Raw genomic sequence first — 26,565 nt, forward strand, 5'->3', positions numbered from 1 at the left:
GCCTACAAATCCCACAACAACATCAGACCCAAATACCTCAACGACCGAGTATTTTTCCACTTTCCCAAGAGAAACCTCCGCTCCTCCGACCTTGCCCTGGCAGAGGTCCCCGCATCCGCAGAAGCAAAACCGGCAGAAGAGCTTTTTCCTACATCACAGCAAAAACCTGGTCCTGATCAGCATCAGACGCTGGCCAACCCTCCATGAATTCAGGAAGGACCTCAAGACCTGGCTATGCGACTGACCCGTAGCTGTCTCTCCCCCCCTCCCAGTGCCTTGAGACTCTCACGGGTGAGTAGCATGCTATATAAGCCACTGATTGATTGATTGATATATCCTTCCATCAGTTGGTACCCCTGAAAAATGTCAGATATGCTTTTCTGAATCCCTAAGTCCGGTTTAAGAAATAAGGCTATATGGTGGCTTGCAACTTTATATTTGTCATCCCCCGCATTGGAGAGATTAAGTTGCTGCTTGAACGAATAGCAATTGATAAAGGCTCTATAAAAAGAGCAAAAGGTATTGGAGACAGAGGACAGCCTTGTCTTGTTCCTCTGTAGACATTGCATGTGCCAATGCAGCTAGAACTATTATTATTTGAAATGAGGCCCCTCTAAAAAATCAGATACCAGGATGATAAATCTGGCAGGGAATCTAAACTCAGCTAAAATGCAAAAAAAGACTTTCCCAACAAACCAAACAAAAGCCTTCCCAGCGTCTAAAAGCATAATCTGGACCGGGATTTTATTGTGGCTAAAATACTCTGAGGCATCTACTTAAAAAGTAGTGTCCAAAGATAGCTGCCTCCCTGATAGAAATCCGCACTGATCTGGATGTATGACTGACCCTATATACTTAGTCATTTTGTTGGCTAGCAGTTTAGCTATAATCTTGTAGTCAGTATTTAGAAGACCTATTGGTCTATATGAATGCTCATCCCCCATATCTTTATTCTTCTTTAAAAAGATCTGATTGGCTGCCAACACTTGAAACCAGGAAGTGTTGGCAGCCACCTTGTGACTCGGAATCAAGTCACAAGAAAACACATTTTAAAAAAGGTAAGAGGGCAGGGTAGAAAAACCCTGATCCCTGGGCCGCTTGTGGGTTTCCCACAGGGACCCCCAGGGACCAAAAAGCATTTTTTTAAACAATTTGTGGCATGAGTCATGGTGGATCCTATAATCCTGTCCAAAAACGTTTAAAAACGAAGCACAAGGTGCTGCGCTTCATTTACTTAGGCCCCCAGGTGGGGCAGGTCACAAGGGCAATTAGAATTATTAATGCAGGTCCAGCATGGGCGCCTGCAGCCCTGGGGACCGCCAACTCCCCGGATCTAATTGATTGAAATGAGGGGTGAGCACATGACCCCCCACAGCCCCAGAGTCGCCACCTCCCTGGGGCTATTTTTAATTATAAAGTGTGGGGGGCTTCAGCCCATCCATACAGCCTTGGAGACTGCCACCTCCCCGGGGCTAATTGTTTAAAAAAAGAGGGACCACGCAGTCCCCACAGCCTCAGGGATGGCCACCTCTCTGGGGCTAAATACCATGCCTGGGGGGCCTCTGGACCACCCATGCAGCCCTGAGGACCGCCACCTAGCCAGGCTTTTCTTAAGATGGAGCCATTAATGGCCCTGGGGACTGCCACCCCCAGGACGGCTACAGCAATAGTAGTGCACCAGGATGCCCATTTGCAGAGTGGAGGAAAAAGAGGGCATGACCACCAAAAAGCCCCTCAGCAAACCCACTGCTGGAGGTATCAAGAGGGGTCATTGGCCCCCAAGGACCCTCAAAACCATGGAAACGTCATCCCCCTACTAGTGGCGCATCAGGAGGTGCGTTTGCAGAGTGGCAGAGAAAGGGGGGAGTGGCCTGCTATCAGATATCAGCAATCCTCTTGCATAGGACTTACTGAAGATAATATAATGGGTAGTTGGCCCTCAAGGACATCCTTGGGGTCCAACAACCCCTCCTGTTACTTCCAGTAAGTCCCACACAGCAGGATTGCTGAGGAGCTTTCAGAGGCCATGCCCCCTTTCTACATCACTCTGCAAATGGGCATGCCGATGAACTACTAGTTGGGGGATAAAGTTCCCTTTGCTCCAGAGGGACCTTGGGGGCCAAGAAGCCCTCCTCGTACCTCCTGTAAGTCCTACGCTGCATAATTCGTGATAGCTGGTCGGAGACCCAGTCCCCTTTCTCCGCCACTCTGTAAGTGTGATTGCAGTTAAAAACCTGAGAAATTCACTAAAAAAAACAAAGAATACAGGGACATTATAATTATGCCTGGGCGATGAACTCCACTCAGTTTGTGGAGTTTGCAGAGTTTTCTGCACTCCGTGCTCCATGGAGCTCGTGGAGTGCAGAAAACTCCAATCTGCTTAGTGCAGCAGAGTTGTTTTTCTGACCCACACTCATCAACAGTAAGTTCGTGAGCGCGAGCTGCCCCTCTGGTATAATTTCTACTCGAGTGGCAGGAAGATCAGTGTGAACATCAGTTTGTGCTGCACTCTGCCACTTGTGGAACTCCGCAGAGTTTTTTTGTCACTTCACGGAGTTCCATATAGGGGAACTCCGTGAACTTTGCTCAGGGGAATTAGCATTTAAAAAACCTTAGAAATTCACCAAAAAAAACCAAAGGTTACAGGGACATTATAGTTAGGGTCAGATTTTACTTATTCAAAACAAGAAAAATGTAGCCATTATAGTTACCTGAGTTAACTATAACTTGTGCCCCCGCTATGCACTGCTCATGACCTCACATATTACATTACTCATTACAGGATCAGTGACATCACTCATGACATCTCAAATGACATCACTGATGACATCCTCCCCAGCATCTCTGATGCACCCACTCACACCCCTATAGAATACTTTATATACCCACTGCCTCTCCCACACAACCATTAACAAACCCATTCACAGTGCCATACCAGTACTTACACACCCATTCGCTGATTCATAGATCTATACTCATATCCACTTGTTCACCTATACAACAACTCATTCACCCCTCACTCACTAATACAGCCAATGACATATTCACTCATATACCCATACAAGACACTTTCTGCTTTAGCTGTAGCTCTATTTACTTGGAAGAAACATTTTATTTCATTACGGACCACAGTGCACCAACCTTCATTCTCAAGAATAATTTTATTAAAGACCCATCTCAAACATATTTTACATTTATCAAACCCTGATACCTCCATTTTTAGCAAGGCGTGATCGGAGAAGCCATTCTGAATATGTATGTAATTGTTTAAGCTTATGTTACTGGAAGTAAGAAAGTAATCCAATCGGGCTACAGTTTTGTATTTGGCAGAGAAACACAAGTATTCTTTTCTGGATGCCTAGCCCACCAGATATCAATCAGATCTAGTTTTTGCATGCATTGAAGATGTTTCTTCCAAGTAAATAGAGCTACAGCTAAAGCAGAAAGTGCCTGAGAAGCCTTTAAGGCAACCACCCATGATTATATAACCTCCCAAGATATTGCAATAAAACATTTCCAAAAGATAGAGGGGTCACTATTAGAATTTGTGGCCCACCAGGCAAATGAACAATATATTAGAAGTAAAAGTATTAAAGATAAATTGGCTCTCATACACACACGTAAAAGGATGCAAGAATATTAGTATAACATAGGTTGCTTGGCTAATTCCGCATATCTTCAAAAAGTATATGAAGAAAGTGAATTCTATGGGACAGTTTTAGCTTGCCAAATAAGTGAGCGACAAGCATCTATTAGGATAACATTCATGGTGGAAAAAACAACAAAAATCCGCATGACAGAAGAAGCACAAATTCATGAGTATTTCTTGAATCATTACAAATCCATCTACTCCACGTCACAGGAGGTTAATGTCTCAAAACATGAGGAGTTTTTGCGTAAGCTTGCAGTCCCCAAACTACAGGTAAACCGCGCAAGGGATCTCCTGGCAGACATCACATTCAAGGAAATAGAGGAAGTGGCGCAGTCCTTAGCTAATTGTAAAGCAAGTGGAGAAAATGGACTCCCAGCTGAAAAATATAAAAAATTCTCTGTAGTATTAAACCTTGAATTGGTATTATTAGCCAATTATATTCTCATGGGGGGATGAGGTACTGCCCTCTTTCAAAACGGTGGTAGTGGTCAGCTTTTTAAAGAAGAATAAAGATATGGAGGATGAGCCTTCATATAGACCAATAAGTCTTCTCAGTACTGACTACAGGATTATAGCTAAACTGCTAGCCAACAGCATGAGTACGTGTATAGGGTCAGTCATACATCCAGATCAGTGCAGATTTCTATCAGGGAGGCAGCTATCTTTGGATACTACTTTTTAAATTGATGCCTCAGACTATTTTAGCCCTAATAAAATCCCTGTCCAGATTATGCTTTTAGATGCTGGGAAGGCTTTTGTTTGGTTTGTTGGGAAAGTCTTTTTTGCAGTTTAGCTGAGTTTAGAGTCCCTGCCAGATTTATCAGCCTGGTCTCTGATTTTCATAAAGGGGCCTCATCTTAAATAATTATTAGTTCTAGCTGCATTGGCACATGCAATGTCTACAGAGGAACAAGCAAGGCTGTCCTTTGCTCTTTTTATAGAGCCTTAAGCAATTGCGTTTTGTTCAAGCAACAACTTAACCTCTCCAATCCGGGGATGATAAATATAAAGTTGCAAGCCACCATATAGCCTTATTTCTTAACCGGACTTAGGGATTCAAAAAAGCATAGCTGACATTTTTCAGGGGTACCAACTGATGGAAGGATATATCAATTAATCAATCAATCAGTGGCTTATAGAGCGCGTTACCTACCTGTGGGGGTCTCAAGGCGCTGAGGGGGGGGGGGGGAGAGAGACAGCTCTGGTTCAGTCGAATAGCCAGGGCTTGAGGTCCTTCCTGAACGCGTGGAAGGTTGGCAAGCATCTGATGCTGATCGGGAGCTCATTCCAGGTTTTCGATTTGATGTAGGATTAAGCTCTTCCGCCGGATTTGCTTCCGCGGATGCAGGGACCTCTGCCAGGGTGAGGTCCGAGGAACAAAGGTTTCTCTTGGGAACGTGGAAACGTACTCGGTCGTTGAGGTATTTAGGTCCGATGTTGTTGAGGGATTTGTAGGCGTGAGTGAGGAGCTTGAAGGTGACACTCTTCTCAACGTGGAGCCAGTGGATGCTTCGTAGGTGTTGTGTCATATGTTCGTGGTGCCGTGTTCCAAGGACGAGCATGGCTGCGGCATTTAGGATGGTTCGGAGCTTGCGTAGAAGAGTTTTGTTGATTTCAGCGTAAAGGGCGTTGCCGTAGTCCAGTCTGCTGGTAATGAGTCTGCTGAGGCCGTAGTTGTATTATTGAGAAATCTTTACATTTCTCAGGGACTACTGAATGGCTTTACACCATTTAACAAAAAGACTGCTTTCTGAACCCCTTTTTCTCATCCCATCTGGAACCCTTGTCACTAGAAAAAAGGTAAACAAATGATAAAAAAAATTAGAAAAGGACGCAGGGTAGAAACACCCTGACCCATTTGGCCTGCTCAGGGTGTCCCACAGGGACCCCCAGGGCCAAAAAAATACATTTATAAAATAAATATTTTGGCGGTAGTCATGTAGGGTCCATGAATTCGGCCGAAAATAAAAAACAAAACAAAGCGAGGGCTCCCGCAATTAGTTTCCTTGAAGCCATTGGGACGGCTAGGCCTCAAGGCAATGATCAAAAAACATGCAGGGGCCTGCGTGGGCTTTAATCATGTTGGAGCGGCTGCCCCACAACCTCTATGCTTACATTATTGGCTCTTGTTTCACAGCCCTGATGGATCGGGAGCCTGGGCAGATGTGAGGAGGTGACACAGGCACACAGCGGGAAGGAGCGGCCTCTTACACAATCCTCCCATGCCGAAAAAAACACTGCAGATACGGTTGGCTTGGTGGATACATATTGTGCCAAACACAAAGGAAAAACGGACAGTTGAGACTAACAGAAGCACGAAAACAGGAGGAAAAGCAACCCCTCCTGCCCCTTGCAAGCCTCTCTATGGGTGTTCAAGACCCCTCTATATAGGAGTGGAGGGAGGGGGAGGCTGCATGAGAGAGTGCGGAGACAGCAAGGAATACACTGGAGCAACACTAACTTGTAATACAGGAATACCGGATATTTACACAGCTTAGAGCCAAAGCAAATATGACATGAATCACTATAAAAAACAAGTCCTTCGTTCTCACTACCGACTGTTTAAGCCAAGCCGCCATAGCTGAACTCCGTGTCTTTAACAGACACAGTGGAGAGGTCTCGCCCCCCCAAAACCTAGGCTCCGAATGAAGGATATCAAAATAAAACTCAGTGACACGGAAAGAGCTCGATTGGGAGTGGGGGGCATGCCGCTCTTTATGGGGCGTTTTAACCAGTGGTCTTAGGCCGCAGGCAAACACACAGTACAAATATAAAGCGCACACACGCATTCACACAGAAACTTGGCCCCCTAAACCACAGATACTTGGCAAAGTCATAGGAACGACCCAGGCGCAGAGAAACAAAATGATGTGCACACCAAAACTCCACACAGCAGGTACAGGGAGAAGATAAACAGTGTATGGAAGGGGCACACACGTGGACACACACACATGCAGCACACAAATACACAGCCCACAGACAATCAAGGGCAGAAAAAGTGGCACAGTCGGAAACACCAAGGCAGAAATAGCGCAGACCAACATCACACATCAGATACAATCCAAATAAAGGCAAACATGCAGAGAAACAGACACCACAGACAGCAGGAAATAGACATAGAGAAACACACATGAGACTAGAACTACAGACACCCAGCCCCAAAAACACACAGGCCGTGGAGTCATAGCGGCATAGAGGGACAGGGAAAGACACACACAAACAGCAGAGAGGAGTAGAAGGCAGCTAGGCACACACACTGCACGTACAAAGACACAAAGCTGTCACACAGATGGCTCCACGCCCTTGCAGTTATTACAATCGACCCAGAGAGAACAAGCTGAGTTCCAAGGAGAATACGCCCAGCCAACAGGGGCTGCCTATGCTCTCAGGGCACTAGGGAGTGAGCCCAAGGGCCCTTCCTGTGGGCTACTTGGCAAACCCGGGCTTTTTGTGACACCCTTGTGCGATTCTTGTGGCCTTAGGTAGGATACAGGGTGGTCTCTAATTACGAATCTAGTAAACAGTGGTAAAATGCACAGAGTATTGTCTTAAATTATCTACTATACAGCCAAAATTCTGTATTAATCATGCATGGACGTACCAATCAAAAGATCAGCAGGTGCAGTGGCACAAGGGCCCTGTGGTGTGAAAGGCCAACTGCATCGCAGTCATAATGGTTTATTGCCAAACCAGAGCATGCAGGTTTATTTTCCCTGTCTACAGACCCAATCCCATCTCTGCAGTAGAGTTTACAACCCCACGCCAAACAGTCCAGAAGCACCCTGCTATGTAAGAGACCACTTCTAGGAAACCTGCACGCATCACCCAAGAAAGGACACCATGGGCTGCTCGAGCGAAGGCGTACTTGTCGTGCAAAGTTCATCCGATGTAGGAGTTTTTGTTAGACCAGCACAAGTGGACAACAGTCAACAACATGTCTTTATTTAAGTGTCCACAAATGCTTTTTTGCCCAGCCAGGGCCCCAACAAACACGTTTTTTAAGCTGTACAGTGTGGGGTTAATTGTGGTCTTTGAATGTTTATCATGTTGACAAAATACAATACACAATAAGACAGTAAAACAAAACTGAACAGTGACTACATTAAGTCAAATTCCATCTTAATACCACAGAACAGCCAAAAATGCTAGAAACACTGCTTTTGCCTTACATATTGTACTATATAGAGGAAGGATTACTTCCAGGGCCTGTTCAATGTAATTTCAACACTAACAGAATCAACCACTATGTACAAGGTAGAGGTGTGGTGCAGCGGCCAGGGTGGCTTACTCCGGAGCGCAGGGCTCACGGTTTCAATGTCGGCGGCAGCTCAGCTCAGCATTATGTGACTGGGCAACAGCTCACTTAATTTCCACAACAGCCCCCAGAACTCAAAATTAAAAACAAAATTATTTGCAAAATTAACTTAAATAATTATCTATTAAAATAATATTAATTACAAATTAATTATTAACTCATTAAAACTAATTAACTTCCCACCCTTTATCCCTATAAACCCCACAACCCACACCTAAAATGAAATTTACAAAAATTGTATTTATACAAATAAAAAATTCATGGTCAGTTAAATAATACTAATTAACAACTAGTTATAAGTTAATTTACTCCCCACCCATTACCTGTATAAATCACACAACCTGCATCTAAACAAAGAAATTAATTACACAATTAACATAATGAATTATCAATTAATTATTTTTAATTAACCAAATTAATTAACTAACAATACATTACTTCCCACCCTTTACGCCTATAAACCCTACAACCTGTACCTAAAAAAAACACCATTAACATAATTAGCAATTAATTACTATTATTTAACAGCTAATATATCAATTATTTAAAAATAAATAATTCCACACCCTATACAAACTACAACCCGCACCTACAAAAAAAATTGCACAATTAACATATTTAATTAGAAATTCATTAATTATTATTAATTAACAAATAATTAATCATTAATCAAAATACCTGACTTCCCACCTTTTACCCCTATAAACCCCACCCCCACATATAACATTTACGTAAAAAAGTAATTGCACTTTTAACATAGTTAATTATCAATTAAATAAATAACATTAAATGCAAAATAATCATTAATGTATTACATTTAAATGACTTTCCGCCCTATACCCCTATAAACCCACAAACCGCAATGGCACAAAGAAATCACTAAAATTAATTACTTTAAATTTAATAACTACTAAAAATGTAACACATATATTACAAAACATAAACAATAATTACACCATTTTTTACATCATATACATTTAAAATATATATTAAAATACATAATAATAATTCAAAAACAATATTGTAAACAGCTATCTTTTTTGCAAATGATATTAAAGACTTTGATAGTTTAAAATTCAATATTACTCACTTTAAAATCAATATTATTTACAATTATATTCTTGTTGATGATATTTCCATATCACAATATTTTGTACACAATATATTGGTATAGCGATATTTTGTTTCTGATATTTTGTCTGAATATAGGATAGTGCGGTATTCCTGGTGGATGTGGAGCGACAGGTGGATGACAGGGTGAGAGGTGACAATGAAGAAGTATTACTAGTAAGTGGGCCTGTCATTAAGAAACCTCACTTCCTTATAGATATCAATGGTATCAGTGTGAGCATGATGGTTCATTCCGGGTCATTGTTTACTTTAATAGGAACAGAGGAGTGGGAAAAGTTTCAAAATGTGGATCTTGAAAAGTCGAACGTGAGACATGTAGCATAGGGGGCAAACCCATTGAGGAGGTGGGTGAGTTTAGTGCCATATTAAACTTCAAAGGAAATGTGGTTGAGGAAACAATCTATGTGGCCCACGAAGGTTCCTGTTTGTAGGGCTGGTTAGACCACAGAAACCTTGGGATTGTGTTGAATACCAACCGCCTGGAACTGGTAATGTTGAGAAAGAAGTTAATGGCAGTGATGGCTGTGGGTATGTATGTATGGACAGATGTTTTTCTTGAAGTTTATGGCAATGAATTGGGAGGATCAAAGAATTTATACACCACATTTGGTTGAAAGCAAGGTGCACAGAGACAGACATGAGGGAGGTGTTGAACAGAGAACTGATAAGTCTATGTGATCAAGGGATCATTAAGCCCATAGAGATCTTGGACTTGCTATCTCCTGTAGTGCTAGCTAGAAAAAGTAATTGGTCACTGAGGATGTGCATCAACCTAAAATATCTCAATGAGAGAATAAGGGTTAATAGGCATCCCCTGCCAAACATCTCTGAATTGTTATCTACTCTAAAGGGTGCAAAGTTGTTTACAACATTGGATATGTCCTTAGCCTACCATCAGATTGCATTACATCGGGATTCTCGCCATTTAACATCATTCATGATGCTAGGTTGGGCTTTCAGGATTAACCATATGCCCTTTGGATTGGCCACTGCCTTGGCTGTGTGTCGGTAAGTGATAGAAGCCATGTTCAAAGGAATAGCTAACATGGATGCTTTCAAGATGACAAACTGATTTATGGGGGAGATGGGAAATCACATGATCAAACCTTTGTGTTAGTGTTTTCTATTCTAAAAGAGAAAGGAGAGACTTTGAAACCCAGCAAATGTCAGTTTATATGACAAGTGCAGACTAATTGGGATCAAAGTTGTTAGCTAGGGATGTGAAGTCGAGGAGAGTCTAGTGATGGACATTAAGGAATTTCCTGCACTGCAAAATAAAAAATCAGCTGCATTCTTTTTTTTTGCCATGTTAGAATTTTATGCTCACTTTGTTCCAAGTCTGTAGAAAGGACACATATGCTGAGGTCTTTGGTGCATTATAGTGAACGGTTTGTTTTGAGTGAGGATATGGACAAGGACTTGAATATAATTAAGGGAGAGACAGGGTGCAAATCTTTGTCCACTCTCTAAACAACTTCTGGACAGCTCCCACTTCCTATTGCATATGGCACCAGCCTGATGAGAAAGACAAAACATGCCTAGGTGCGAGCTTCATTTGAAAGGGGCTGGGTAGTTAGCCTTTGAAGCTCATTAAGTGGCTGGGCATTCCCCAGGTCATCCTGTCAAGGAGGGAAACTCCCTCCCCACACATGGGCCCTTTGTTCACTCTCTTAGAACAATACACATCTCACCACAGGGGAGCCATCAGTAACCAGGTGACAGTTGAAAACTGTCAGAATGCCCTTTTGATTTTAGTCAAGAACAAAATAACTTTGTATAAGTGTATTTTTTAAAATAGTAATGTAAAATCCAACTATACCATTAAGTTGAACTTTAAATTGTTATTTAAATGATTACTTGAATTATTTTTCTAGCTGTTCTAAAACTGGATTCAGCATTTATTAAGAGTAATAGTGTAAATCAGTGTTAGCCTATGGGAAACCCAATCTTACCACAGTCAAAAACAACCTTGGAGGATTTCCTCTGCTAGGACATGTAAAACATTAAATATACACACCCTACTTTTAAATGCCATGCTCCCTACATTGTGGGCATTTAAGGCCCATCTTAGGGTTGACTTATATGTATTACAATATAAGGTTTAGGCCTGTCTAATGGCCTATTTTGACAGGTTGAAATAGCAGTTTAAAAATGCACACCCAGTGTGCAGTGGCAGGCGTGGGGACAGGTATTTGCAGGATTACTTTAGTGGATGGCACAATGAGAGTTGCAGTCCAACTGTTAGATAACTTATAGTCCTGGGTGTATATAGTACATTTACTGGAGGCTTACCAGGAAATTAGATGTGCCAATCAGGAGAGTAGAAATGTTATCATGTTTGCAATCAAGAAAACAAGCACTTTATCACTGGTTAGCAGGGACAAAGTGCACAGAGTTCTATAGCCCAAAAAAATTGGTTCAGACAAAGAAGACAAATCTCTGGGTGTGTAAAATGCAAAAGAAGGTCATTTCCAATAGCGAAACATTGTTGAATGGTAATGCTGCACTTTGCTGACTTTGGAGTTATTAAAGGTGTAACACGCTTAAAAAGTAAAGCCTTCCTTTTGGAGTATAATCCTAATAAACTCAGTGGAGGTGAAGCATTGTTATGAGGGTGCTAAAGTTTTGTTAAAGGTGCTGCTAATGAAATCAATGGAAATCAACTAGTATTGTACTGATAATGTAATTTGATGTATTGAGTTCAGCAAAGGTAAACAATTATTAAGAGCGATGCTGCAGTATAATATTTATAAGGTTGGAAGGTAATAGATGTGATCCATTGTTAGGAAGGTAATGTGGAAGTTTGCTTTCTCAAAGAGAGAGCTTTAATCATAGTTGTGAGGATGCAGCAGGTATGTATAAGCTGAAGTCAACAAAGGTGACCGTTATTGACATGGTGATGGTGATGTTTGATCACTCTGAAGTCAGCTGGGCATGATGCAGGTTTGTGGGAGACAAATGTAATGGGACTGAATGGAGTTAACCCTTGTCTACCAATTAGCTACTCGAGATTTTCCTGCTCCAGTGCTGAGTCCTTTTCTGATCTTAAGGACAATTCACACTTAAGCATTCATAACTATTGTCCATAAAAGGAACCAAAAAATGGGCATAGTGCCTGTGATATTAAAATCCCCAAAATTCACTTTTCCTGATAAAAGCAAAGACAAATATAGGATCTTGTGGCTGCCTTTACACTAGGCTTCTGTTCCGACTGGGGGACAGATTAGGTCCCCCAATCTGCTTCCCCAAGGGTACAGAAAAAGAGCTGGACCTATTAGTACCTATTAGTACATAGCCCAATACCAGGATGGACTGCCCCATCCTTTCATTTTTTTTATATAATCCTTGGGGTCTAGTGGATTCCCCTGAGGGGTAAATTGGGAGTAAATCCCGAATCTCTCTTCCATGGAAAAGAAAGACTGCTGACCCCATAATCAGTGGAGACAAGGCCCAATAGTTTGGCAGTTCACCCCCATCTTTTTTTAAATTATATTATCCCTGGTGTCTGGTGGGCTTTCTGCCCCTGAATCACTCTGGAATATACTGCAACACCCAAAATTCATAAAGAAGTGCAAATATAGAGAAATGAGTGTTATATTTGCACCCAGGAACTTTTTTAATCTAGGAAGAATTACTGAAATCTTTTCTCCACTTTGGGTTAATTTGAATTGAATGTTTTTGTGTAGTTTTGACCTACAGTGTGGATACAGTAAAACATAACTGATTTACAGTGAATCAGCAGTGAATCACTATGACTCGCAGTCTTGCATTACAGATTCACACAATAGTCCTAAACAAATGGGCATATGTCTTTTTTGATGTCCAATTAAATTATAAATTATGAACCCAAAAGGACATCAGGTGGTTGTGAGATTCAAACCCATTTTTACCTAAGCATGAGGTACATTGTACTCTATAAACATGACCTCAAATTTACTTTAGTAATATTTGAAAAAACATATCAAACTTTCACAAATTAGTTCAATTAAAGAAAGGATAATCCAAATTCAACTCTAAGGATATACAGTGAACAATTTGTGAAAACCATAGGTATAGTGTAGAAAAATTAATCAAACATACAATATTGTAATGCAAAATTGATACATAAACTAGGCTAAAAGTATGCCATTACCAATCCAAGAGTTGACAAAACCAGAGTAAATTCATGGTACTAGGACATTTAAAGGGGCCAAAGTATTTAATATGGGCCTGCAATAGTTTCTTTTTGGACAAATAAATGTATACATCCATATTGATACTTGTTGAACTGGGATCCCCTATTGATCCTGGTCTACGCCTGTCAAACCAAAGTTTTCTTAGCTTGTTCTCTTAAGGGCAAGGGTTTGTTGAATTCTTAGGGGCACGAACAATAGGGTTGAAGTCCGAATTAACTGTAGTTCATGGCAAGAATAATCAATCAAGTGCCTGGAGTTTTAAACGTAGGCTCTTGAGTTATCGAAATGTTTGCGATGTTTACTCATACACCAACTCAAGAGAACAGGGGAAACTTTAGAGGATGTTTAATGTTTATCTTTGCTTTTACATAATATTCTATCTTTGGGAGCAGATTCTGGAGCTCGGTCTGATTCCTTTATTACACTTGCTTGGGATCTCTCTGAATCGAATCGTCCTCCTGCAAAACGTGAAAAAATTAAATTCAATTATAAAGGCAGTACATGCCATGATCACTTTATTTATGGTTCTATCTGCTACAGGTCACCTGTGAGCAGCTACCAGAGTGAACTAGGCAGTAATCTCACTTGTTCAGTTTGCACATGTGCACAAAGGAATTTGCACAACTGCCCAGTACAACCATCATGGAGTTGTGTGGGGAACATCCTTTACAATGGAACCGTTACAACGCGGTACCGTTACAACGCAGGATTTACAACGACTTGCGTTGTGAAACCTGCGTCGTAACGGTACGCATTGTAACGGTACGCGTTGTACCGTCATACATCCGAGTTGTGTGCCCCAATTGCATGGCAGTAGACCTTAACTTAAAATAACACCTAACTCAATTCTGTAGGAGCTTCTACTGAGTGAAACTAAGTGTGATTCACAGCAAAATTGTTAATACCAGGACATCTAACATAAAAAAATCTGGAGGGTTTAAATGTGTTAGATCGCACTACCTTACTAAAGCTGCACATATAGCTGCACCTCTCCCTATATACATATTTGTATGTATGGGTTCTGATGATATCATAACCCCCGAGGCCAAAGGTGACATTTTTTTAAATGTCACCGGAACATTAATGTGTCAAAATAGGACCTTATTAAATGTTCTCTTTTATGTAGCATATATAAAATATTGATACTGATACTGTTAACCTAAATTTGTCAGTGAAATTAGGAAATATGTATCGGAATGAGTGTGTGAAATGTTGGAGTATAAGAATTGTTGCCTGTAGATACATTTCCAATGTCAAAATAGTAAATTTGTGCTGAGCAGATCCATCTAAGGGAGAACAACAGGTCAAAACCTATTGTCTTCCTTTTTAACTCCCATGATCATGTTTGTGAAAGCCATTGAACTGATTTACAATACACTTTACATGAAATCAAATTTTTATGTTTGCCTAACTAAAATAACTGGCGATAATACTAATATCCATAAGTCGGACTTTACTTAAAAAAAATTTTAGTAATTTATTTCAGTGGCTTCACATCTCAAAGTAAATATTGCTGCATATGACAAGTGACATTCCATGTTCTATTTCTAAATGAAATATATGTGTTTGTAGATCTTCATGGTCACCTAAATAAAGGCATGAACAGTTATCCTCCTGGTTCATCACAACCTGAAAGCAAAGAAAAGCCTTCTGAACCTACAGCTGTTTGGAATGAAGCAATTCCTACTCCTCTTCCAGCATTCAAATTTCCTCCTGGCTTGGGGCAGTTGAGTAAGGCACGTATATCATTTAATGTGGGGCTTTTAATTAAGGTGGTATTCTGCTCCAACCTTCCTTGTGGTATTGGATTTTAAAAGATTTGATGGTTCGGATTTATAATTAATGAGAATTGTGGCACTCTGTAATCACCAGGTGCATTAAACCCCGATCTGCAGAGGTAAATTTTGGCTGGGCAATCCTGCTGGAATATAACTCTGGTAAAAGGGCTAGAAGTTACCCGAAAATCCAAATTTTGGTGTACTAAACACCAAAATGTGCATGTTATACCCCGAAACATTGTAATATGTGATACATATTGAGCCTGGTGAATTCAGACTTCTGGAGTCCTTTCTATAGAATTTTGTATTACAAAATGTCTTGTGTTTGTTACATTTCACTTTAAAACATTTTCCACATACAGAAAGTCCTTCCACTACACATACATCAATGTTAAGAATATTTCATTTCCATTTTTAGCTTGATTACAGATTTCCTTCTGCTTTCAACAGGAGAACGTTTCCGACAATTTCTATGGTCTGAATATGTGGGGGGAAAACTTTAATACATACCCCGAGCAACCACAGCATGTGGCCGCCCCCGAGAGTGGTGGGACAGGCAAATGGGTAGTGGGTGGGTGCAATCATGCAAGGTCAAATAACCAATGAGCATATATATATATATATATATATATATATATATATACACTGTCACCCTCGGGGTATCTGGGAGCTGTGGATTCAACCTCTCCCTCGCAAAGCCAGGACAGAAACAAGCAGAAAGAGAACCAATTAAGGTCAGAATCGGGGAGAAAGAGGAAAAATAAGGGTCAGAAATGAGCAGAAAGAGGACAAATAGCAGGCAGAAAAGAGCAGATAGATGCAAAAATAAGGCCAGAAACGAGCAGAAAGAGAAAAAAACAGGTAGAAAGAGGAAACATAAAGGTTAGATGCGAGAAAAAAGAGGCAAAATAAAGATAAACAAGCATTGGCATAGTCAATAGATCTCGCCTTTGTAACCTTATAAGTATTTAGTTATGCAGTACAATATCCTTGGCACAACAACATCAACTGTTGCATGTCTAAACACTCATATGGTCCTAAAGGCGAGACCTATTGTCTATGCCAATGCTTGTTTTTCTTTTAACTATTCTGAAATGTGTAGTTTTGCTCTTATATTTGCAAGGTCAAAACTGGATAAGCTATTTTTTCTTTTTTTTTCTTTTTCGTAAAACATGATCACAGATACTACATACAAAATCTGGATACAACTAGCCATTGGGTAATAGGTCCTGGCTATTTAAAAAGTACATGAATGCATACTATTTGCAGATAGATGGTGTTAGAAAGGGGTCCTGAAAGGAGCCCTATTTCGTTTGTGCAGAGCCATGATCTATACTTTTTTAAGGTTTTTTAAAAGTGCTCTGCGAGAACACCACATACAAAATAGGAAACCTGCTACTGAGTATTCTATCGGGGTGCTACAGTCAAGTTTTAGTATCCTGAAAGCCTTGCAGCAGCGCCTAGTTCCTAAATTTCAACAAATCTGTACCAGCCATCGTTTTCTTGCCTTATGATAACCGGGGCAGCTAAAGAACACATGGAGGACTGACTCTGCAGGGCAGTCGCATGCCGGGCACTTTAAAACTTGCAGACCCCCCCCACTTGTGTGTAAAAGAGTGAAGAGGCAAGGCCCCATGTCTAAATTTTAGATGAAGCTTTCTTGCAGCTGCTGGCTTAATATCATTCAGGGCCAGCTCAAGGCTGTATCTATCTTTAATTTCTAAAAAGTCTGAAGTCAACTTTCCTGCTAGGGGGTTACTATGGAGCTGAGCTTGTTGTGTTTCTATCTAGGACCCTAATTCGATATTCCCAATGTATGCCCTTATATGGTTATAAAAAATAATATCCTTATAAAGGCATAAGAATCATATCCATATTTAGTAATAGCCCATGCAGTCCAAATACAGCAAGGCTACTCCCCTAGACTCCTAGAAAGTACAACGCGTTCTTTAAACAAGCCAAGCCTCCAGCAGCCCGGGAAATCCCCCTGCTCTTGTTTTGATTTGCACAAGAACTTCTAGAGTCCAGCAAGAACTGTTAGTTCTTAGTGATGTCTTATGTCCAACCTTACGTCAAACCCGGCACCTTCCAGGTATAAATATACCAACGTTGCCTTAAGCAAATACACGGTGGTTTGGAGCAGAGCGGCTATCTACTTACCCGAAGCCCAGCTGATGCGAGAAGCCGAAGGAAGCCTCCCCTCCCTTTTGACGCACTGAAAGAGACGCTGTCTTTTCTCAAGCCGAGAAATCCAGCTCCGGTGTTTCCAGTCACCCTTGCGGGTTGCTAGGAGATCGAGTCCTGAGAGAGAGATACAAGACCTCCTACATTCTATTACCAAGGTACGGAGCTGACTAAACCCTTAAGAGAATTCTTGATTCAGATTCTTGGCAAAACCTTAACTTAACTTAAACTGCAATTTACTTACTCCTTCCCACGTATTAGGCTTAGGTCAGGTACACCGGGGTAGGCGTATCTTAGAAGCACCAGTTGAGTTCGTTAGTCAATGTTTTATGTATGTATATATTTTAACCATTTTAAAGTATCATATGGCTAAGCAACCATATCAATGCTTTTACAGTATTATTTCATAATTCTCCTTTTACTGTACGCACTTTACTTTATGATAAGTATTGCAATTGTGGCAACTCACTTCTCTTGCATGAGAAAGAAGACTGCTCAATAAATAACACCTTTTATTGAAAACGCCCATCTCTCTATTTCTCTGCACTCTGGTGAAACTAAGTATGCACGATTGACTGAGTGAAATAACTGTCTATTGTTTTCACACGACTCTAGAGATACACTCTTTATTCTGAGGGAGCAAAGTTGTCATGTTTATGCGGTTGTCAGAAGCTAATCCCTTCTTGTCTAAATCAGGACGGTTAACTCTTTCCTGAACATTGGAGAAAGTTTCTAGTGACCTCTGAGCTAGCTGGCAAAACTAATTAAGTCTAACATAGTCAGTAGAGACCTAGATGACCTCAGTCCTACGTCTAAACTGCTGTTTATATTATTCCAATGCGCAGAGCCTATTGGGAATATAGGGACTACACTACATGGCGCCCAACGTTTGGTAAGGCGATAATCTAACGCAAGATATTAGAGTAACTCAGTCGTGCTTTTTCACACAGACCCCTTTTCCCGTAAAAACTCCAATAGACGTCTGAAGTGGGTAAAAGGTTAAAATCCGCCGGAACTTAGTAGGAAGAGATTCCTATGTATTAGTTTTTGGTTTAGTCAACGTTGAAGGATACAGTGTTCCAAAATATTGTGCACCTAATCTTTGTTTCCTTGAAACTTGATCTGCAACAAAACTTTCTGTCAGTAAAATGGGAGAAAGTGAAGATGAAAGGGAGAGAGCTCGATTAGCAGCTCAACTCCTAGCGGATGACACAAGTCTCCAAGAAAATGACCCGAATGTTATAATCATTCCGGTTAATGTAAGAAGAACTATAACTCTTAAACATATAGAAAATGGACTATCATCGAGAGGTGGTACAGTCATATTTGTGGTAGAGGCCCATGAATATCGGCAGACAGAGGTATTCTATTCATGGATACATTTTCCAGCAGCAAACGCTGCAACACAAGACTTCGACTATTACAAAATAGAGGAATCTCCGGAGGAATACGTTCCTTTTGAGTACGTTGAAATCCCACTAACTTACCAAGAGCACCTGCTCTGGTTTAATGGCGCCCTAAAACATCAAAATCACATTACCAGGATCGGTCCACTAGGTAGACCAGGAGCTACATGGCCGGTTCTAGCCAGCTACACACCACATCCAGACATTAAAAAAATGTCAGACCGGGAACTTTTAGCTCAGCTAAAACTACTAATTAAAATACATAGACAATTGGTCCAATATGTTATGCGGACTTCAACAGTCCAACCAGAATTAAGAATTCCACAACAAACCCCTCAACAGGGGAACACAAATAAAATCACACCGCAGAATATACACTCAGCAATTGGCAAAATACCCGCAAAACGGGAACAAATTCCATTCTGGTTAGCACAAAAAATAACTCAAATAGAGGCAGTATTTCCTAATACTACACCTCATGAGAAACACATAATTCTGTCTATCTGCCTTCCAATGGGGATCGCACCACATGTGGAGGACTGTGACACTTGGGGCACAGTCTTTGCTTCTATTTACACAAAAACACATGGTGTTCCGTCTATGGCAGTTATACCAGACGTACTAAGACAGATTAAAAATGAATACGGTCCAGAACCTGCTTTAACTCTGGGTATGAAATTACTGAAAGACTTCAAGCAGGTCTCGGCTATATTATTAGCCAACATAAGAGGAGAAGCAGCATCTGTGGTGATCCGCCAGAAATTGAAAGAAACAGATATAGCAGAACAACCTTTTGAACTTGCCAGAATCATAGAAAAATCCTATGAAGAACTAGGAAGAGATAGTTTGGGTGGGAAACCACTAAAACCACAACTAATTGAATATCCTGAAAAAGCTTTATTAAAAATAATCTGAATACTCCAAAAAAGAGTTAGGATGGTAACAAACAATCCACTCCCAAAGAAAAACGATTCCAGTCCAGAGGAAGGTCTCCTCAACGGAGAAATAAATCTCCAGAAAGAGGAAGCAAGTCTCCCCAAAGGGAGCCCTCTGAGAAAAGATACAACCTTAGAGATAGGGATAAATTGAGAAAACCTGACAGATATCAAGATATTGATACACGTCCCTCTCTATCTTTTCAGACTTCCTCACAGAAATCGGAAAGAAGAGGACAGTCAGAACACAAGGAAGAGCACTTCAAGTCCAAAGACAAGGAACCTGCTCATCAAAGTAAAAAAATGCCAATTTCCAAGAAAGAAGATAGCCAGTATTAAAATAAAACATGCCGAGGCTACTGAGGACACAACTGAAAAACGGAGAGTGGGCCCAGACAGTGCTAGACAGCGCAGCAGAAGTAACCATAGCTCGCAAGATCCTGATGAATCTTCTGGAGACAGTGGACACGAATGAATACATTCAGGTGGAAACTGCAGACTCCAGAGTTAGCAAACCCCATACATTATACGAGATAACATTACGTAAAGAGGGGGACAAAACTAGGAAAATAAGGGGTCTCTTTTGGGATAACTTATCTAAAGGCTATGACATTCTGTTAGCTGAGAAAGACTGGCCACCAGAGTTTGTCAGGGAGTGCCCTCATGGCGAAGAAATGATTATGCCTGCCTTCTCAAATCATATTCCAATTCATAAAAAATACACATTAGCAAGAAAATGGGCAGTGGCCCAAGCTCCTGCATTATATAAAAATCATGTAGGATGGGATGAGGATTCTCCTCCCCCCAAAATCCGGTTAAAAATTCAACCTACTGCACAAAGGCAGTACCCAGTTAAACAAGAAGCTAAAAAGCAAGTCAGGAAGATCCTAGATCAACTTGAAAATCAGGGGGTGATTGAAACATGCACCTCACAAATGAACAATCCTTTGTTTCCTGTCTCCAAGCCAGACGATTCATATTGCCTAGTTTTGGACTACAGACACCTAAACTCCTGTTGCAAAACATTTGCAGTACAAAATTCACACAGTGCAGCACTAATGAATAACATTGTTCGCAAAAAATATAAAACGACATTAGACATCTCTAATGGATTCTTTTATCAGAACATTGCACCTGAAAGCAGGTATTTGACCGCTTTCTCGATAATGGGGTCGCAAAAACAATTCTGTCGACTCCCACAGGGATTCAAAAATAGCCCAGGATTATTCTCAGCAAGGGTAACAGAGTTACTACAAATATATGATGATGAGGCATTATCTTATGTCGATGACATCTATCTAACAGATGATGACCTGGAGACACACTTGAAAAGAGTGAAAACCATAATACTTGGGTTCGCAGCCGAAGGGTACAAATTCAACTTTAAAAAGTCACGAATTGCTCATCTAACTGTCCTGTTTTTAGGACATGAATTATCAAGTGAAGGCAAAAGCCTAGCAGACAATTTCTTAGAGAAATGTGCTGTACTACAAGCACCAAAAACGCTGAAGAACTTCCAATCAATACTAGGTTTCCTGAATTTCGGAAGAACATACATTCTAAATTATGCAGTGAGGGTTAAACCTCTCTATGAATTAATAAAACCTGATTTCAAACCAATAAATTGGACTCAGAAACACACAGAAATTTTAAGATCATTGCAAACAGACATGTTAGCTAAAACAAAATTGCAAACTCGCAAAAACGTACACAACCTTGTAATCCGAGTCAGCCCAGGAAGATGCGGATTCACGTACCTGACCTCTAATGAGGGAGAAACTGTACCAATAGCTTACAAATCACATTTGTACACACAAGCTGAAATGAAATTCAGTTCTAGTGAAAAAATCCTAAAAGCGGTTCAAACTGCTGTAGCAAAAGAAAAAACCCTAGCCGAAGGCAGAAGGATATCTGTTTTAACAGCAGAATCAGCCCTTGAGGCACTAACAAGCCCACGCAATCTGAATGCCGTGGTATTAGATCCAAAATGGATACAATGGGAAAGTTCTCTTGCTGCAGAAGACATGAAGCACTATTTTGACCGAAAATGAAAAAACTAGAGAGTCTAGAATATGAAGAAGAATATCCTCTGCCAATCGAAATTCTGCCTCTCGAACAATACACATGTGTAATCTACATGGATAGATTTGCACAACACTACGATGTAGAAGAAAAATCCACAATGCAGCGTGCGCGATTGTTAAAGGTCGCTGGCGCTTTGGTAAATTCAGACCAATAATCACCAAAACTGAATCACTCAGAAATTGCTCAGCTCAGCGAGCTGAAATAAGATCTTTAAAGATGGTGCTTGAAAATGCCGATCGTGAATTCCCGACACTAATAGTGTGCGATTCACATTTCTGCGTCAGGTCTAACAATAATGACTTGCAGAACTGGGTTCAAAACGATTACAAAGATGACACAGGTGCCACAATAAAGCATAAAAAGCTATGGGAACAAGTAGTTCTTTTGCAGAAAGAACTACGAAAGACTCACGTGATACATGCACTGAGTTATCAACGTGATGGCGTTCACCTTGCAAGGAATTCATTGGCTGACAGAACCACAGCGGAAGCGGACCAGACCACTGCCAGGACACCGTTATTAGAAAGCATCAGGCTATCTATACGCATAAATCCAGCCGGAGAAATGCGTTCCCATAAAAATTAAGACTAGATTCACTTAAAAAATGCAGACACCAGCGCTCGGCTGACGCCAGAACTGTCATACAAAGATTTGCGAGTCTTTATCGGCACATACGCAATTCTGACCAGGGTCCTGCGTTTAGCTCTCGGGCTTACAAAGAGGCCATGGCCAGCATGGGCATTGCATTGCGGTACTCTTCCCCCTTCCATCCTGAGGGTAAAATTGCATTGCAACTTGTTGGTTTCCTATACATCCTACTTCTTATCTTATCCCCCTCAACAAACAGCTCTATGTCCAAGAATGTAATGCATTGGCTATCATAGTGTGTTGAAAATTGAAGGTTAAGTGTATTGTCATTGAGATAATCAAAGAAACCTTTGAGTTCCTCTACCGTTCCAGTCCATACTAATAGGCAGTCGTCGATAAATCGACCCCAATAGTGTATGTATTGTATCCAATCCCTGCCTTCTGGTCCCCAGATTCGCTCCGCCTCGAACCACCCCATGAAGAGGTTGGCAAAAGGCGGAGCGAACCTGGAACCCATCAATATAACTTAATTTGAATTTGTAGGACGAATACTCGTATTGCACCGATAACCACATTGGATCGTTATTTATTGAAATACAGCCCGGATTTGACTTTTGGACCCTTTTGTTTGGAGGTGAGGGTTTCTTTCAAATTACGGATAGAAAGAACTCAGTATTGTTTATTATCTTGAGAAATAATCGAGGGATGCTGTTTATCCCTTCGATTAAAACTCACCGGGCTAGTAGAATACTGTGGACACCCCTTATGAAAAAATATTGGTGAGTTCATATTGGCTTATTTTGCATATAGCACATGATTTGTTTGACAGGTATACGGTTTGAGATTATTTCAATTGGGTAGGACGTTGTCACCCAAGAACCACAACCTAATACTTTTAATCAGTCTTGAACTACTGTTCTGGACTAATTTTAATATCATTTGGAAAACTGAATATTGGTTACAAATATTAGATGGAAACTAATTTACACTTCTTTCTCCTTTGGTGACCAGAGCACGATTTTGGTGGAGCTCTTTCTTACTCTTTACTATTACTTTCTAGACTTTTAACTTTTTTCTTTTTAACTTGTGATGGCTTGAGGGTGTATCTCCTTGAGGAGCTCTCCTAGAAATATAGTAGGAGTGTTAATATTTTGGTTGTGCATTTTGTAAAGCTTGTTACTTACTTTATAATTTTGGGTTGCAGCCCTGAAGAAGTCATATGTCTACACTGACTTGACGAAACACGTGTTGGCTGCGTCTTATTATATGGTGGATCTTGGATTGAGATACATTTGGATTGTTGGACATTAAATTGAGCAGAAAGACTCTATAAAGACTGTGTTTTATTAATTTGAGTGCTCGGAGGATAAATATATTCTTCAATAAACTACATATGTGGTTTACTTCTGGGGTTGTGGTAACCGGCCTCGCTTCTTCCTGAGCACCTCACGACGACCTGCAATTCTACATTACCTTATATTTGCTGTGCGCTCTTTTTTAACTGTTACCATCTGTTTTGTATCATATCTGATTTCACCATGGATTGAATTTTGGATTGTGTTAGGTGTACTTTTCCTCCTACTTTGGCTCATCATGGTTCTATGTTTGGGAAAATTCATTAAAGGAAAATATAGTACATTGGACACAGCAAGTCAGAACATCAACTTGGTCCTAAAGCCTCACAAATCCTCACACATCGAGAAAAGAGAACTGTCATCAGTGAACATCACAGCCAATACAATACCCGGTGGGGTAGCATGGGACAAACCTGATTATGACATTTATGGCCCGATTGAGCTCCTGAAATATCCACACCAGTTCAAGGTTTCCTTAAGTGACTTTGTAAAACCAAGTACTTTCTCTGATGATTGGGATTTTGAAAATATTAATAATATGATGTCAGATTTAGTTATGTCAGCAAAATTCACTGAGCAAGATTATTTGCAGGGTTCAGCAAAATATGAAGAAATGTATTGCTATAATCATTATGGTCATCACTATTTACATAAATCTGCTCAACCTAGAAATGTTTTTAATTATAACCAATGGGAACATTGTGCAACACTGCCAAAAGGCAGCTCGAAAACATTTTATGAGAAATTCCCATACTTCTCAGGGTTTAACAACAGTGATCCAGAAACGTTTTATTTCAAAATGTTAAATAAGACAGGAATGAAAACAATGTTGACAAATACTAAATTGATTTATTCAGAAAATGTTTATGACAATATGGTTACATTTGGCTTTGAATTTTGGAAAAACAACATTGAAACTAAAACCATCTGGGGTTCAAAAGACTGGCAGGTACAAGGTCTAGAAGCATTATTTAGAGCCTGCATGATCCCAGAACAGATAATATTCCTGAATGACATCATTCAGCAAACAACCTGTCTTGGTTTAGCCAAGATAAAGGACTTAAATAAACCGTCTATTCCGAAGCCAATACCTGATAGTAATAGCACTACAGATGTTGAGATAGACGTATCCCATATTTTACACCAAAACAGAACAAATCCTGATTGGAAAAAATTGTTGATCTGGCCCACAGACACAAATAACTGTCAAGATAGATTCCTGAACAAATTACAGGGGTTTAAACAGAACAGGCCAGACCCAAGATACTCCCAGAGACAACATCCAGGGATAGTTACAACATACAGTGTAGGGAAACTATGCCTTGAGTGGCTAAAGAAATCCACACTATATGAAATTAAGTAACACTTGACTTTACTTAAAGACAGTGCTGACTTGCGTGATTTCCTACTGGGACCACGCAAACAGCGTCAAAAACGTTTCATATATGCCGGTATATACGCTGCTTACAATGAGGCTTGGAAAGTAACACAAATTGAAACAGCTGAAAAAATACGAGAAATTGATCGTATAAATTTGGAAAAATCACTTTCTGTAGTGGACAATGGGTTAATTACTCTGTCCTCCAGAATATATTCACTGGACAGCATTGTATCATCTGCTAATGATGTAATAGAGCAGGACTTACTAATGTTACAACATGGTCAGTCTCAATTGCGTTCTATTGTACAACTTGGCTGGACGTTGCAAAATCTGCGTTCAGGCTACGTGCCATGGCGTCTAATCAACATAACGTCATTATTCTCTATCTTTAACCTTACTGATATACAAATCAGTTTGGCACAAAAAGGAGCAGACTATACGATTCTGAGCATTGAAAAACTTGAGAGATTACCATTGACAATGTCAGAGAGACCTCTCATTGAATGGATAATACACGGAATAATTACTATTCCGATAACAACTTTCCAGTTTAAGTATTGCCAAAAATATATACCAGCAGGCCTGTATGAAAGGTTGGGTAAAGGATACATCAAGTCAACATGGAATTTACCTTATACACACAAATGTTATAGTGAAGGAAAAAAGGAGGTATTTCTTAGTGGTAATAATTGTAAAAAATCACTAAGCGGTACACTTCTGTGTCAAGGTATTAACTTGCATGGAGCCTGCAAAGGTTCGTCAAATAACCTTTCATGTCACCTGCATGGCACTCCTGCAACACAGATAGAGCCATTTTTCAGACAGCTTTCCAACGGCAGCTACGTTCTAATAAGTGACCACAGCTGTTGTGGCATGGTGCCAGGAAAAGCCTATCTCGTGAGCGTTACTTCCATGGTCACTTGCTTTAATGCAAGTATTGTATCCAAACAGCAATCTAGACATGGAGGCGGCAATATGGCCTTCTTTGAATATCTCTTCTATTCGAATTGATACTTTAAGCGGAATGAAGTCAGTTCTTTTACAGACAACGGTGCCTTTGACCTCGTCAGAAGAAACGTATGATCTGCAAGTTTGAAGGACAGCGGCAGAGATACATTCCCTATTATCAACAAATTGCCCCGTGCATTTCGTAGAAATGTTAGGTCAAATCTTAAACATGTCTGATACCAGCACATGTATGTAAGACAATTTTTTCGGGACTGTTAGCACCCTTTGAAACAGTTCTGGGCATTTTCCCGAATTTTGTTCATTCATTTTTCGGCGGCCTGCCTCTTCTTTTGGGACTAGTAGCAGAATTTTTATTTTTGATCCTTCTGCTCCGATATGGCAAGCCAAGCAACACACAAAGCTCCAGCTACAATGGGAGGGACGATCCTAGCTATACGCTACCGAGACAAAATCACTAAAATCCTCGGATTTGCCCGGCTAAGAGATCTGAGTGCAACCTGGTTTCTTTCATTCAGACCAATCTGGCAAGATTGCATCTTACCTGTGCTTCGATGTCTGCTATGCGGAGAAGAATGCGTGTTGGACGTCTGTCTTACACTACCATCAGCAGT

The 26,565-nt window shown here is 40.5% G+C and overlaps 1 protein-coding gene across 2 annotated transcripts in view; it reads left to right on the plus strand.

Moving 5' to 3' along the window:
- The window catches only part of LOC144791737 (phospholipid scramblase family member 5-like), a 217,144-nt gene that overhangs the window by 34,507 nt on the left and 156,072 nt on the right, over positions 1–26,565 (plus strand). Inside the window, exon 2 of one of the 2 annotated variants that reach the window (XM_078666506.1) lies at positions 14,846–15,009. In XM_078666506.1, the coding sequence (XP_078522632.1) occupies positions 14,846–15,009 (164 nt within the window). Of the gene's footprint in view, positions 1–14,845; positions 15,010–26,565 lie in introns of those variants that run through there. The other variant, XM_078666505.1, reaches the window with a different exon arrangement.

The sequence above is a fragment of the Lissotriton helveticus genome, chromosome 11 (genome assembly GCF_964261635.1).
Source record: "Lissotriton helveticus chromosome 11, aLisHel1.1, whole genome shotgun sequence".
NCBI classification, from domain to species: Eukaryota; Metazoa; Chordata; class Amphibia; order Caudata; family Salamandridae; genus Lissotriton; species Lissotriton helveticus.